This window comes from Sipha flava, unplaced genomic scaffold, assembly GCF_003268045.1.
Source record: "Sipha flava isolate LNK unplaced genomic scaffold, YSA_version1 99_pilon_pilon, whole genome shotgun sequence".
NCBI classification, from domain to species: Eukaryota; Metazoa; Arthropoda; class Insecta; order Hemiptera; family Aphididae; genus Sipha; species Sipha flava.
In genome coordinates, this window is record NW_020273635.1 from 572,459 (window position 1) to 589,646 (window position 17,188).

At 25.4% G+C, this 17,188-nt stretch overlaps 1 protein-coding gene across 1 annotated transcript in view; it reads right to left on the bottom strand.

Annotated features, from left to right (window-relative positions):
• LOC112693762 overlaps window positions 1-17,186 on the bottom strand; it is a 70,639-nt gene extending 53,453 nt beyond the window's left edge. Inside the window, exon 1 of the mRNA XM_025568955.1 lies at window positions 16,716-17,186. Within this exon, the coding sequence (XP_025424740.1) occupies window positions 16,716-17,186 (471 nt within the window). The remainder of the gene's footprint in view (window positions 1-16,715) is intronic.
• Window positions 17,187-17,188: the final 2 nt, after the last annotated feature.

Genomic DNA, 17,188 nt, shown 5'->3' on the forward strand with positions numbered 1-17,188 from the left:
AACACTTCAAAAGATTCAAACGACATCTTTTTGGATCCCATTTTAATCTAAAAATGTCCGGTGTTTCATTGTCTCAAAACACAAAAATGAGACCTTTTTAGTGTAATGTCGATCCATTCAAAATTATAATGTTTTAGAGCACTAAAAAAAATGAATGAATGCTTTTTTCACTCAGAATCCCATTGAAAATGTGACGTCTCAAAAGCTATGTTTATACCTGTCTAGTTCATACGACATAATGGATTTTCTCAAATAAAACAGAAAAAATAATATATAAACCGATCCTCCAATTATGCGAGTGAAGCACATTGCGTCAGCAAACCCACAGCTGAATACTGATACCACAAAAGATAAACGCCGTTATGAATATTTGTTTAATACTTTTTTAACGCGCTAGCAGGTGTGCACCAGGCAAATCGTTGACTCGGTTGGATGGGTATAACCGTATGCACACCATAAGGTGTTCCAAAAACTTTTGCACAAGTGGCTTTTAACTATAGTACATTCTCAACTCCTCTATAATAATAATTTATAATTATACGCACCATAGCGATGTATTTAAATTTTCACACATATAGGGCTAGCCGAAACGAAGAGGTGGAGGAGATAAGGACACTCAGAATTACGTTTGGCTGAGTTTATATAAGTGTCATTAACTATTATCTATAGGGGGGAAACATTTCTTTTGATAAAAAGCACGCGCATTCACAATAACCACAGATATGCAACTTATAATATGTAATTTTGTTTTTATTGTATAAGGTTCAAAATTTAAACTCCATAGCATATTCGAATTAACATTTTTATTGAAAAATTCAATAAAAGACTATAATTCATTGACTATTTAGATATTTAAGTTAAAACTAAACTGTTTATTTAAAGTTATGCCAAATATACCTAGTATTATTGAAAAAAGATTCTCAGATATTTTAATATTTTTAAAATGTATTGATTAGATAATAATTATTTTATATATGTATTACAACGTAAATACTATTCATATCTATGATATTATGTGAATAGACAATCAATTAAATCAAATTAAAAATTTAATTAATTAATTTCTCATCTCAGTGGTACCAATTTGAAGAAAGATTCTGGAAATTTATCTATCATTATATTATTAATATCATTGGTAGAGTAGATATTTTAGCAGAATCATTAATGAATACAACCGAAGCCTTTTCAGATAGTGGTCCGACCTATGTAAGCATTGTATAATTAAATAATTAGTTTGTATATATTATTAACATTTATTAATTAATAAATATTTATAACAAATTTGTGTAAAAATATTTAGGGATTTCTCATAGAAGCAATGGCTAATGGTATAAAACAAGGCTTTCCATGAAATTTAGCTGTATGAATAGCAGCTATTGCTATGTCTGGGGAGGGGGGAGTCTTATGGTTCTAAGAAATGGAAAACATACTGGTGAACTAAAATATATGATAAAATCTATTGGAGTATCAAAAGTTGTAGCCATATATGCTCTAGAAAAAAGAGAAATGAGGTATATTTTTTAATGAGTTCGTTATTCATTTTATTCTTATATAATATATATCAATATTTTAACATAAATAATCCGATATAAAACACGAATAATATAAAAATATATTATATGTGTAATAATTTTTATATATCCATATAACAAAGATTTTAAATGAAATTCTTTAGTCTATAAATAAAGTCTCTAAATATCTAATGAAATAAGTTTATTTATTAAATAATACGATGAAATAGCATAATAAAAAAAAAAAACAGGAAAATTAACTAGTGCAGTTAAGTAGTAATTGTACTAAAATACATTACTGTATTTATAATATATTATTGTATTAAAATATTCATTTCTTTTTTAAATTCTAAAACATGGTTTAAACATATTATTTTTTCTAAAAAATTAACACTCCGAATAAATTATATTTTATAACAAAATAAATTTAGAAAAAATAATTTAACAAATATTTTTATACCAATCATACGAAAATAACACATGCCAAAATGACACATCATTAATATGATATATTATATTAATTTTATTTATAGATTTAGTAATTTAAATTTATTTCAAAATATTTAATTTAAAACGTTGTGTTTTAATAGTTTAACACAAATTAAAAAACCAATTATTATAATCCATTATTATTCCTTAAAATGTACATTTAACCGTACATTTAAAAATATGTATAAATATACATATTTATATATATATATACATATATACATATATAAAGTATACATATATATATATATAATGAATTTCATTTATTTTTTATATTTGCAATTGTATATTATTGTAAATTATGCGTTTTGAAACGAGGGTTGCTACTAATAAAAGAACAGTTTGCAAAATTTCCCAAAAGAAATATTACTACAGACTGCGGCACAGTAGCAAAAGACCCAATCGCAACTCACTCTACCCATTTCATAATCGTAATACCTTTTCAATTATATGCATAAGGGGTCGTCTTGATTAGCTACCATCAGTTGAGGACCTTTGTTCAGTTTTCTCGTTAGTCCATACTACCACGTCACTACCGAAATACATTAAGTGTACACATTTAATATATCTACATAAATATATGTACGTACAATTTGTTTTCGTCTACATACAAATTGATCATAGAGTAGTGGCGAAAGGCATTCGCTTTGTAAATAATGTAAATATCTGACATTTTACGTGACGAACGGCCATGTTAGTGGAGAATGACGGCGCTACAACACCAAGTGTTAGGATTAATTTTTACGATTCCCGTATGCACCAGGGTCAAATTTATCAGCAGACCCCCAGAATACTATCGTCGAATAATAATTTTGTTTCTGTTAGCTTTTGCTGCTACACTACTGCCACTACCGCCCTCATCCAATCTCCCCAGAGACCCTAAGCTGTCATTTGTGAAGTTTACGTGCCTAGAGTCGAAGATTAGTTTACTCGTGTGTAGTACAAATACAACCCTCACGTCATATTCCTCTTTTTCTTTTTTCTCTCTTTCCTTTTTTTTTCACTATCGAAGTCTAAAATTTGAAGGGATCTGCTAATTGGCCCTTCTATCAAGTTCAAAGTTGATTAACTATCATAGAAAAAAAATCAACATCTTTTGATGATACGTGTTCTAAATAAAAACTGCGTTATTTTTTATGTTATTCTTTAGAATTTTAGTCTTTTTGATTGTTAAAAATTCTACATTACAGCATATTTCATTACAAGAATCCTAACTAAAACTCAAATATCTATATCAATTTAGTTAAGCAGAAATTATATTCTGAATAATAATACAATTATTAAAAAAAATGTCACCTACATTTTAATTTAAAAAAGATATATTACGCTGTAAATGATACTTTAGGTAAAAACTATGTAAGTCTAGACATAATTTAAATATATTGAAATGTTCATTATGGACATGAAATAGCTATTTCTTTTTATAATTGTGTGAGATTTATTAGTGCTAAAATCCCGAGGTGAAATGTTTTACATTTATTAGTCTATTATGAAATTATAATTTTAAATTTATTAAATCAGCCTAAAGATACACGATTGTACTTCACTCGAAAAAATTCAGTCTTACGTCTAATTCTTTCTATATGATATTAATAAAATGTTAATTACCTTACCTAATTCAATGACTAACAATACCGTAAAATATCAAAGAGTTTTGCCGCAAACTATTATTACTTAAAATGACATAAAGGAGATGTAAATTAAATAAAAATATGTTTACAATTCTAAAACAATCATAATTTTTTAAATATGGCAATAACTTTTTTATCTGCTCGAGTGTGCTTTGTCTTCAAAGAAAAAATGAATTTCATAATACAGTCGTCTGGCAACCAACTCATGAGCCGAAAATCTACTAACAAAAGGCATATAACTACCATAAATAATTGTCCTATTCTTTATAAATATATTGTACAAACAAACCTTTATTTTAAGGATGCCCACTTCAAATCTTAAAAATGTATTTTAGTATAAGATATTATTAATTTATAATAAATTCGTTAAAGTTCTTAAGATACTAAATAAACTTTTAAATTAAAAATATAAAATTATCAATCTTATATAAATATCGGTTTTTATCCTTTGTACATACTCCAAAATATATCTGGAACTATACGAATGGAAAAAATGTCTTGGTTATTCAATCTAATAACATACTAAATCATATGAAATTATATTATAAAATACATATATAATATGTGTCATAAAAATATCAAGTTTCTATAATTTAACTACTTAAGCACAACAAATGAGATTTACAATTTTTGAATAGAACTTTAATTACTATTTATACACAAATTAGCTTAGTTTGTAACAGGGTTGGTATATACGCGTATAAAACGTTTTATACATGTAACATACGTCTAAAATTACTTATACTAAATGTATGTGTTTTGTTTTTAAAATGCACTATTAAAATTAAAAATTATTTCCTATTTCAGATATTAAACAAGATTTTTAATTTTTATGCTGGATAGAAATATATAAGGTAGTAAAAAATTATATATTTTATATAAATTATAAAAGTTATAAAAAAGTATTTTTGGTTGCAATATTCTTTTTTTGTTTTTCGAATAAGTAACTATGCAAATAGAAAATAATTATATATTGCTACACACACAGAATATAATACATGGTATACATCAGGGATGGACAACTTGCGGCCCGCGGGTCGCATCCGGCCCACGAGCTTTTTTCATCTGGCCCGTACTATACATTAAAATTACATCATATAATTTTAAAGTTTATTGTCGATACTTTGACTTATCGAAATAATAATTGTTATTTAGTATTAAACATCGTTAAATGTTTAAATGTCATATGCAGGGCTCATAACTTATAGCTCTAAAAAGTATTCATATAAACGCTTAAATATGCACTAAAAATACTAAAATATGCAAAAAAACGTTTGTATACAAAAATTATTATTTTATTATTATTATTTATTATATTATTATAGCTTCTATTATTAAAAAAAAAAAAAAAAAAATAGATACTGAATTCACGAAACGAACTAGCATGCATACAATACGAAAAATCGGAAACAACTGCAAAATGTTAATGAAAAATAATCAGTAAATAATCTGAGAATGATGATATCGGAATATCTAGATAATGATATTGGAATACCCGAATACCTAGAAACTATAAAAATAAAATACTACTGTACAAGCTACAATTATGTACAATTATAATAGTTTCCTTATCGATGGGATTACGAAGTTTCGGGCGTACACTAACTACGTCGCACGTCGCCTAAACTCGTATAGGTATATATAGTTTCTTCTGATATTATAAGTTATATAAGAAGAAAAATTAATTAACACGAATTAATTACTAATATGAACAATTAATATGACTATAATTACTTGTTATTTTTAAGAAAAAATGTTTTAGGCTACTAAAATTTTTTTTAAAAAAATCATAAAAAATCCAAAAATAAGCAAAAAAAGCAAAATAGCACTTACACTCCGAAATATGTAAAAATATGCGACATAAAATTTCGTATGTAGCTTCTTGGTTGTCTGAAACAAATTTATAGCTCACATAGATACCTCTAGGACTTCTTAAAAAAAAATATGTAAATGCTAGAAGTTATGAGCCCTGGTCATATGTATGTATAAGTATAGCTTTCAACCATAGCTGTTCGTACGGAACTATTTAACTATATCAGTTTCTTCGTATCATTCGTATCATGCTGTTGTATGTTTTGAATTTATTATTTCCGTGTATATATATAAATGCTAATTAAAATTCATATTTTGAATGACCTTTTTTTTCCATATTTTGGCTCGCTAGATTTTAAATTTCTAAAAATTGGCACTCTATAGTATTTTTGAGTTACCTATCCCTGGTATACATAATTATATTTATTAACAGTACATAATACGATGCTTGTTTGTGTATAATTTATAATTCCTTTTTTATTGTTAGTTTAAATTACAAATGTATTTTTGTTCATTAGAGATTTAACTTGTATACGGTATAAAATGTATAAAGTTATGTTATATATGTTTTATACGTACGTATATTACGTGTTTTACACTAATGCATAATGCATTTCAACCCTGGTTTATATACATATATATATACGTATATTACTTTGATTTATTTTATAATCAATTTTATCATTATTTTATTATTTATCAATTTTTATATATAGAAAAATGGCGTTTGCAATTGTACAAATAATATAATTTAAAAGTATTTTTAAATAATGAATATAATTATTTTGGATGTTTAACTTGTATTTTAACAAATCAATGTCTAATTAATATTTCACAGAAATGCTTTTACTAATTCAAATTCTTAGAAAAATTAAATGCGATCAACATCGATAACAGAAGTAAATAACAATAATGTACTATAAATGTTTAATTGACCCTATAATTTCGATATAATGATTATTGAAGGAGTTAGATATAAAAATGATCAAATAATTAATAATGTTAGCGTAATACTCATGGTTTCATTGGATAAAACTTAGGTAAAACCTTACTTATACGTAGTGCACAAACGAGTAGTTTGAACGATTTTCTCTTTAGTTTGGTACTGAATTTCTCGAAGCGTGTAAAGGGCTTAAAGACCAAAACAGAGCTATCTTGACACTATCAGCGTTCCGAGAAAGCCGGAAGGGACAGGCTTCCGATAAGAGGTTCCGGGATTTATGTCCAACCCTTTAGCGTGAATACATTAAAACCCAACCAATGCCTTCAGATTAATTGTCTAGTCTTACCATGATACGTAAACAATATATATCACACGCAAACACTCGTACATTTTGTATAGAGTATTAAGAAAAAATAATGAAATAATGATAAGCAATAAATACAAGTTCTATAATGGTACCTCAGATAAATTATCGTTTTTAAGTGCATTTTTAAACATTATATAGGCTTAATATTTCTCAGAAATTTTAGTTTTTTTCATAATTCACTAAATAATTAAAATTGTTTTCATATAGCCTTCCGTCAGATTGTCTAATTTTAAAGAATTAAATATATTTTGAAATAAAACATATACAACCAATACAAAAATAAAACTATAAAAAAAATGTTAAATTATTAAATAAGTTAATTTAAAATACTAACTTAATACATTTATCGAATGGGAAAATTATAAATGCAGCTTAATAATACAAGCAAAAACTATTGCTACTGACCAAACATTATGTATTAAAATCGTGACAAATTTAGATCCATGAACAACTGACGATGAACAGTTAAAACATAATTCAATCTTATATATAATACCTAACATTTTTAATTTGATGAAATTTGTTAAAATAAACTCAAAGAGGTGCATATTGTTTTAGTGTAAGATAACTATTTCAATACACAAATAAATGTAGACTGTACTACATGCTTTAAATTATCAAATTTAGCGTTATTTAAAATTTAACACTCATAAATATAATTGAAATATTTAAGTGTGGTTTACAGATTTTGTATTATAAAGTTATACGATGAGTAAATGAGTAAATTAGAAGCGTGTCCAATATGTTTTATATATGTGAGAAAAAAGTTACAAAATGTTCGAGAATTAAAATTGTAAAGCTAATAAATAACGAATATCATTAACATTTTCGTAATTTACTACTTTTGTAACATATAAGCTCGTATATAAGTTACAAATAAAATGGAAATTCTTGAATTGGACCTCACAAAATACTTTTTATGTTGTATATTTTACTCGTAAAATAGGAGTACAAAAAACTCAAAATGTCTACTACTATTCACATCTATATCATGACATCAATAAAAAGTGTGAATTATTTTAGTTATGATAAACAATTTAATAAATAAACACAAAAATGATTGTTCACATATTTTCTATCAACATTTTGAAAATAAACCAAACGAGGGAAGCATCTTGAAAATACTCTTAAGTGATTTAGAATGTATACCAAAATCTTGGTCTTTTTAATCGAAATCTTCACCAAACCCATGTCATAAACCTATTTCAGCGGAATTTCATTCAATTCATAAAAAGTTATCGGGGACAAAATACTTTTTTTAATCAATAAAAAAAACGAATTTCAATTAAATATAATGGTTATAAGAATAGAACCCCCTATCGTAATAAATGTATGCATCATGAATATAAATAAAATATATAATTAAGCTATTAAAAACAATGAAAACCTATAGAAAAGCTTGTAAACATAAGCTTATAGTTTTATTGCTGATAAAAAGTATTTTAACTAATTATAATAATGTAGTAAACAGTGCTCGACTTGGCAAAATTAAAGAAGGGAAACTCTGGTTACTTAAAAAAAAAGAGCGTCCCCAAAACTTGTTAAACGTTATGATTATAACGTAATAATGGTAGGAGGAAGCTAAAATTTCTGAAAACTAGTTGAGGTACGCCTTCCCCCCTCAAGTCGAGCAATGGTAGTAAAGAAAAAAACCAAATAAAAAAAAACAGTTTTAAGGTAATTTGAAGTAAGTGCCTATTAGTCACATTTATATGTATATGTATCATTTGAATACAATTCATAATAAAAGTTGGTAGGTATAGTATAAAAATATATTGGCAAAGTATATTTTAAGATAAAAAAAATAAAATTATGTAATTCTCAATTTTCGAGAAAATATAACCTTCATATTTCTAAATAAAAATTAAAAAAAGCTTAACCTTCAATTTTTTTTAAATTTAGGTAGAAAAGATAGTAACTTGGAATTAAACCTATGTACGTATACATTTTTAGCCATAAGCATAAATTTATAATTCCAAAATCAGATAACATTTTAATGGATAAAATCGAAGATTAACTTCGAATTATTTTCGCTTTTTTCTTTTTCTAAAATTTAGTAAAATACTAAAATAGTCAAAAAATGATCTCGCTTACTCAGCGGTTTCCATAATATGATCTGCGGAGCCCATAGGGCTCCGCAATTGTTTCTCAAGGCCTCTGTTCGTTTTATTATTAAAAATTTAATAATATAACAGTTATTAATCGTTATTGAACATATATATTTTAAGATTTCGTCACAACAGATATAATTCATCTATGGCAGTGTACATACAATATTAAAATCTTGATAAAAAAATATAAATATTTAATTTTAGATAATACGCATTCCCATTCCAGCTATTATCTGACCAGGTATATTGTATTTAAATGTAATATTAAATACAGTAGCACATCGATTATTCGAACCTCCGATAAAAGAACGTTATTTCGTTTCAATTCTAGTATCTGAAAGCCAATGTGTAAAATATCACAACGTACACGCCCGGTCAGTTTATTATTGGTACGTTTATCTTAACGAAGTCAACGAGCGGCCAACTTATCAATACATACATATTATCATTAATTATAAATAGTAATAATAGTATAATATTTATTATCAATAATATTATATACTATACATCGATATTATTTTTGTATTACATATGTATACATATATATTTTCATTCTACCTGATAAAAACTTCTTGTCATGAGACCTGCTTTTCAGTAGCGTTTCTTTTTATAAATATAATATTGTAATATTATATATACTAAAATTGAATCAACCTCAGAGTCGAATAAACATAAACGTAACGATGTAACAATAAAAACAGAAATTCTTGCAAAACTAAACAAAGGTGAAACCAGCGTATATTTAGCCTACGATTTTAATATTGGTAAATCAACAGTTTCGGTTATTAAGAAAAACCACACTGGCTGCATTTAAGACTGGTCTTGAGTGGTTTGAGAGATAGGATGAATGTTGTCCAGCACAAATACTTCTATTAAAACGTTTGGTAAATTTAGCTGCGCAAAAGCCCGTAGCAGCAAATTCATCAAACAAAAATTGATCAATTTGTCAACAAATAATAATAATACATTATAATAAGTCTATAATATTTAATAATATTATGATATTAAGTAAGTAAGTAATAACATAATATGTAATAACGGGTGTAATAATAATTCTATGTTCACTGTAAAAATATTTTTTTTAATTTCCATTATCCAAACTTGGTGTGGTCCAAATTAGTTCGGATAATCAAAGTTCTACTGTATACATTATATCATTTTCAGTTTCCTCCTACATACAGGGTCATGTTAACACATAGGCACTATAGACATTTAGGACCTACAAACAATTTGGGCTTACAAAAATATGTGGCTATCATTTTTTGTAATATTTTGTTTTTTTATTTTTTTATTATAATTATAATTTTATCACGTAATCGGTACGACTGTACGACGTTTGTACAAGTAAAATATTATATAGAAGAATTTACGGGTAAAAAATTATATCACTCGTATATTATTTTATAATGTTTTCGTTATCGTAATTTGAAATTAAACTATTGGGCAAAATAAATTATCTTCATTATCGATACTTGCAATTGAACAACAAATTGCTCCAAAAAATTGATATTGAAAATGTAATTGAATCAGTTGCAAAAAAAAAAAGTTTTACAACTATGTTTTGTAAAATAACTTATATTTACGTAATATACACAATTATTATTATTTTATTTTTTTATTCCCATTTATTTTTATTTTTTGTTTTACACTTAATTACAAGGGTAACAGAATTATGCTAAATTATATAAAACAAAAAAATTTATTTTTAATGAAATAAATTGTTCTTAATATTTTATTAGTAAAATTGTTATCATATAAAAAAATAAGTTATAATATAAAAGTTTATATTTGATTCTTATATTGAAAATATTTTTGTTTTTAAATTCTTAACACTAAGATTCAATACTTCCTTAACCATTTAAATACTGCATACTACAGGGCCGTATTAGCACTAAAAGCACTGTGCCTTGGGGTTAGGAACTACGATAGTGTTAATCCGGATCTGCTTATTTACACAAAGTGTGTAATATGCTTCATAGAACAAAGGCAAATATAACTTAATATTAAATATTTCTTGGGGCTCAACAAGAAAATACTGCTTAAAAAAAGGTCTGTGGCTGAAAAAGTTTGGGAATCGCTGCTCATACTCATCAAACCTATGTTCAATTTACAACTTAAAAGTTACTACATGAAACTTTTGGAGCAAATTTATTACCCGAAAGTTTGATCACAGAAAAAATACAAAACATTATTTTATAACCAAAACTTACATTTCTAACTTCGCTTAAAATATAGATTTAATAAGTAAATATTTTAAATTACACAAATAAAAAGTACTCAATGATGTACTTTCGTAAAATTTGTTTTGGAAATCAACGTAAACATTTTTTTATAACAAAAATATTTTACACTTGTTAATGTATACAGACATAGTAATCTAAAATCAAATCTTATATTGTTATAGCAATAAAAAAATTATATATTCAAAATACCTTATAAAATGAATGGAGAAATTAATAAATAAACAATATTAAAATAAACCTACATTTTCCCTACCAATTGTATTTGATAACACTCATAATAAACTTATATTAATAAATGCAACTAATAGGTGTATTCATTAATTCAAAAAAATAATAAGTACAAGGTCTCTTTTTCGCAATAGTACGAAAAGACAAAGAAATACAGTAAGACAAGCAATATTTATACTGTAATAATAAAAATATAACAATTGCACTTAACTACTTGCTCTAGCCGTCCTACATTTTTATAAAAAGTTAAATAAGTACCTATTTATAATATTATACATTTATAATACTTTTATTAAAGGTGTAGGACAGTTGAATAAAAAATATTTTTTTGTATTTTTAAAAACGCTTATCTAAACTAGAATGTAGAACTAGAACTAAATCTTTAAATTAAAAAAAAAATGAATTTCTTAAAAATGCATATTTTAATATTAGATAAATACATCATATAACTGCAATTATTCACGCATAAATAGTAAATATTTTAGACTTATACAGATACTAACATGAGTCTAATGAAATTTGTAAATTAAATACTAATTTACTTATATTAAAATATTTCTAAACGATTTATTTGTATTAATGAATACGCAACAAATACATTTCTGCATAAATTAATAAAATTATAAATATAATAATATTCAATTGAAGTTGTTTACAAATAGCATACTTTTAATTAATTTGTAAATAGACACATTTTTGTAATGGAAAATATAATAGTTTAATAAATAATATTAAGATCAATTATTTCAGCATTTTCAAACATTCAAAATTCTAAGTATATCTCGTATATTAATCCCAAAAGGCGAGTTCTGAGTATTTTGTATTTTATATTATGATTAGTTTTTATACAATTATAATCGATTAATCGATGATCTTATACAGAATTAAGTTTGTTAAATTATGAACTAAAATAGCTAGTAAAGAAATTATTATCAAACAAAATTAAATTTACACGACATAAGGGGGAGGGGCTAAGTTAAAAGCAAACTTTTCGCACTCTCCAATTAAACCTGTCAACAAAGATAGAGAAGAAAAGTGAGTCACAAAAGAACTAAGCTATTTGCATGATATTTGACGGTGCAGATGTCGCAATACAATTAGACACTAATAACATGAATTAACGGATGAATGAAAAAAAATAGCTCAATTATTATTTAATACACATAAATTACAGCTATAACAATTTTTAATCGATACAAAATAAGATAAATGAAAAATTTCCACTAGACATGTTATCGTTCAATCAAAGCTACAGAAATCAAAATAATGAATAAAATATTAGCATTACTTTAGAAAAGTAATATAAAATTCGTAATAATAGGTATTTTATAATTAAAGCATAAGATTTAATCTTTACATAATAAATATTATCATAGAGATTTGTTTCCCATTATTTTTAATTTTGTTATTTGTTTAAAATTTAAACAAACCAAAAGTCTATTTTTGTACGAAAATAATTATTGGGAATGCATAAGTCATTATAAATAAACCCATACTATTGAGAAAAGCGTCAGTGGCTGATAAGGGGTAATAAAGAGGTTGATAAAGAGTAATCAGAATGATTTAAGAAAAAACCAAACGTTAAGATTTTAACTGATAAAATTAAACTAAAGTTGGTGATAATAAAAATAAATAATCTCAATTAAAATAATTTATAAATTAAACTAAAAATATCTTCATTTCGTAAGCATTAAGTGACAAAATAAAATATACTGAGTATTCAGTAAAACTATTAAAAGATTAACACTATGAACAAGAAACCAAAAAAATAATCGTTGAATCTAAAACGCTGAAATTTTACACCTACATTTTGATTTTATAATAATAATTTTACACCAAATAAACTCTAGATTTTAACTGGAAGTTATATGAAATAAAAAAACTGCTATTCCAAATATGTTTTATCAAATATAATATTTAAATAAATTTAGTACAATAATAGTAACTATATTATTATTAAACATAATAATCTTAGGAAAAAACAATTATTTTTTCTATTAATTATAATTAGGCTTAGGGACTTATAGTTCTAAAAAATACACAAATATGCATACAAATATGTTTCTAAAATCATTAAAATATTCATTATAATATGCATTTATATGCATTAAAAAAAAAAAAAAAAATTACCACATAGTACACAAAATAAAACATGTCAATCGGATGTAAATGTATCTTTAAACTCCGAAACAAAACTTTGTAGTTGGCTACTCATAGATTGTTGTACTTTCGGCATTATCCAATGTTATAAAATATACGTATACAACGATTTACGTAAGGCTAGGTTTATTAGCGAGCGACGGGCAACAGCGAAGAGCGATTGGCGATGCGCGATGAGCGACTAAAGTATTCCATCTAGTCAAGATACAGTAAAGCGATGTTGTTGATTTTTATGTAAAATATTTTATCAAACAAAATTAATTTCTCATTTGCCAATAAGTTATGTATTCGAATAAAAAACAAACAAAAAAATACAAGTATGTAGCTGTATTTTGCAATCTTTTATCTATATATTTTATAAAATACTTAGCAGAAATCTACTACTAACTAGTTAAATACTTACCCGTTAAACCACAAATTGCACCCACTTCATCCCATATTTTTTTTTGTTTTTTCGGTATTTTTATAATCTTTGTGTCTTTATAATCATTCCACAAAATCGGTTTTAATTGAACTTCGGAAATTAGTATTTCTCTTTGCTCAGAAGTAAATTTATTATGTTGACTCATAATTTATTTTAATAATTATAATAAAATTAAATTAATTTAAAATTAGTTAAAACAAGAGAACTTTTCCACGTTTGAAAATAAAGTATATATCGCTATAAAATTATGACCAAATATTAAACATGATTAATGTTAATCGCTTCGCTCGAGAATCGCCGGTCGCTGTCGCCAACCGCTTAAGACCAATATAAATACTTCCATTTGAAATTAAGCGTTTAATATATTTTAGGAAATTTCTAGTCGCTCGTCGCTGTCGCCCGTCGCTCGCCAATGTGAACCCGGCCTGATTCGACGTTGTGAAACGCTAAAACAACGACGGATAATAATCGACTGAAAAGAATACTAAACATATAATCTATTATTCTATATCGACTATTATCTTTATCGACATCTGGTCGATACGGATCTATAATATTATTTATACTTACACAAAAATTATAACGTGATATGAGGGGTAGTTGGCAGATAGCATATTACTGGAAATATTAAGTCTTCTTAGTACATTTTTTTTCGATCGGTTGAAATATGTATATATATTATATATATCTATAGTTTTTAATTTTAAATAATAACATTTGAAAAATTTGTAAAAATATGCAAAATAAGCATAAACATTTTAAAATATGCACTCTCCTACAAAATCTATCAAGTATGCAAAAATATGCACATTTAAATTATAGATCTTATATCATGGCACCGAGAAACAAATTTATTTCGCACTCAGCTATATTTAACAATAATTAAAAAAAATTATGCAAATGCTAGAAGTTCCTAAGCCTAATTATAATAATAATTTACCTTGTAATGTACTTAATAGAATAAAATAAAATTTGTAATACTATTTTTCATTATTTATTTTATTTAATAATCAGAATAATATTATTAAATATACATATATATCCTTCGATAGTAATTTAATTAAAACGGAATATCTAATCAATAAGTATAATTTACAAAAGTATATTTAGTATATTACACTATATAAAAGCTTGATTAAAATAAAACCAGTAAATTATTAAAACAAAATTGAAATAAAAATTAATCGAAATCAATATCTTAAAAAATTTTTTCTCTAAAATTCAAATATTTTTTCATTTTTTTTTTTTTTTTATTATAATTATTCAATTACATCTGATGATAATACAGCTTAACAATTGTATCGTAGTGATTAATATATCATACACGGTTAAAATATTTCTATTATTTACCATTACAATCTACTTTGAAAATAACATTTTTATAAACTAAATAAATTCATAATAACAATTACCATCACAATTATGTATGTATCAGTACTTAAAATAATATGCTAAATTATTTTTTATGCTTTTGAGTATTTATAGTAAGTATCTAATTTGAATGCTAAAAAAAATGTAAAAATAACTCCCATCAAACAATTCCTAATAAAATTATAATGCCAAATCAATACAGTAACTATTAATATACTACTAGTTATAAGAAAAACATTATGAATTTTACGTATTCAACTTTTTGTATTGGTCCAACACTGCTAATCCATAAGTAAGAAACTTAAAAAAATGTTAAAATTACTTTTCTAATCAATATTTTGTTTAGAATATTGTGCTAAAATAAATAATTTCTATGGTAAAATTAAAAATATGCTGCTGAAAAATATACTATTGACAAATACAAAACCTACTTAAATTGGATTACTATTTTCAAGTAAATAAAATAATTTAATTAAATCATATTTTATTAACTTGAAAATAATTTATTTATTTATTTAATTAATTTTAAGTTAATTAAATCATAAAACAAGTAATACTATACATACACTGACTACTTGTATTAATGGTTTAAAAGTATGAAATCTAATGACATTAGATAAGTAATAAGGTAATAAGTAGATATATTTTATTTTTAACATCCTAAAAACAAATTCTTATTTTTATAATTTTATTTTGATCAAAAACTATTTCTATAGAGATTTTACAAGTGCAATGCCAATCATATATAAGAGCAATTATTTTAATTCAAATATTTCAAGTACTTATTTTGAGTTAAAACCTACTAATCTTGTTACTAATGTATTCTATACTTTTATATTAGTATTATTTATGAATAAAAATTTTTTAGAATAAAATATCTAATTTTGTTTTTAGTAAATTAGTGAATAAATAGGGAAATATTACATCACCAATAATTAAATTCATTATTTAATCATTAATATACCAACAAATTGTTGAAAATTTGAATTGCTGTCTATTAAGAGTTAAACAAACACAGCATTCTTAATTATCTCTTATGAATCTAAACCGAGGATACAAGATATATAAATTACTTAAAAAAAAAATTCTTCTAAAAGTGAAGTAGGTATTAAACTGTCAAAAACTCAAAGGAACAAAATTCAAATAGTATAATATTTTCATATATCTAACCTGACAAAATTAAAATGAAAAACTCATTTTTGAAATTAATATTATATGTCCATAACACAGACAGTATTGGACCAGATAAAACATTTTCCTATAACTATGCTAACTGGACATTATTTAAATAAGACAATAAAATGTTTATTTTGAAAACAATACTGTACTGACTGTATTAGGTATAACTTGAAACATGAGAGCTTATAAAAACCTTACTACTGAATTAACTATTGAACAATAGGAAAACACAAGGATAATTCTTACCTGAGTGGTATAGGGCTGAGAACTGAGCCGTATCCCATCTTGCAGTAACTTGTCTCTAAGCAACAATTTCAGCTGAAGTTTGGGTATTCTGACTAATTCCGCCTTGCCTTCTTCGTACTCATCATAATGGACTTGCTGCAACTCTTGCGTACTGCTGCCAGAAGAATGGCCAGGGCTGGTAGAGCACTCTTTAGCAGCTGCATACTTACATTCCTCCTGTATGGCAGCGGACTCTTCAAGGGTGAAGTAAACACTGGCGGCACCCTCTTCACGCAAAGTGCGCACCGACTGCAGCAGCCGATTGCGGTGAGATGGGTTAAACACGCCAATAGCATCCAGGTCAGGATCACCGACCTGTTTGCATATCTCCAGGTCGTCGTAGCCATTATCCAGGAACGAGTCGGAGTACTGGCCCAGGTGGAGGGACCGGAGCCACTCGACTACGATGTTGCTGCCGTTTTTGGAGGACATTG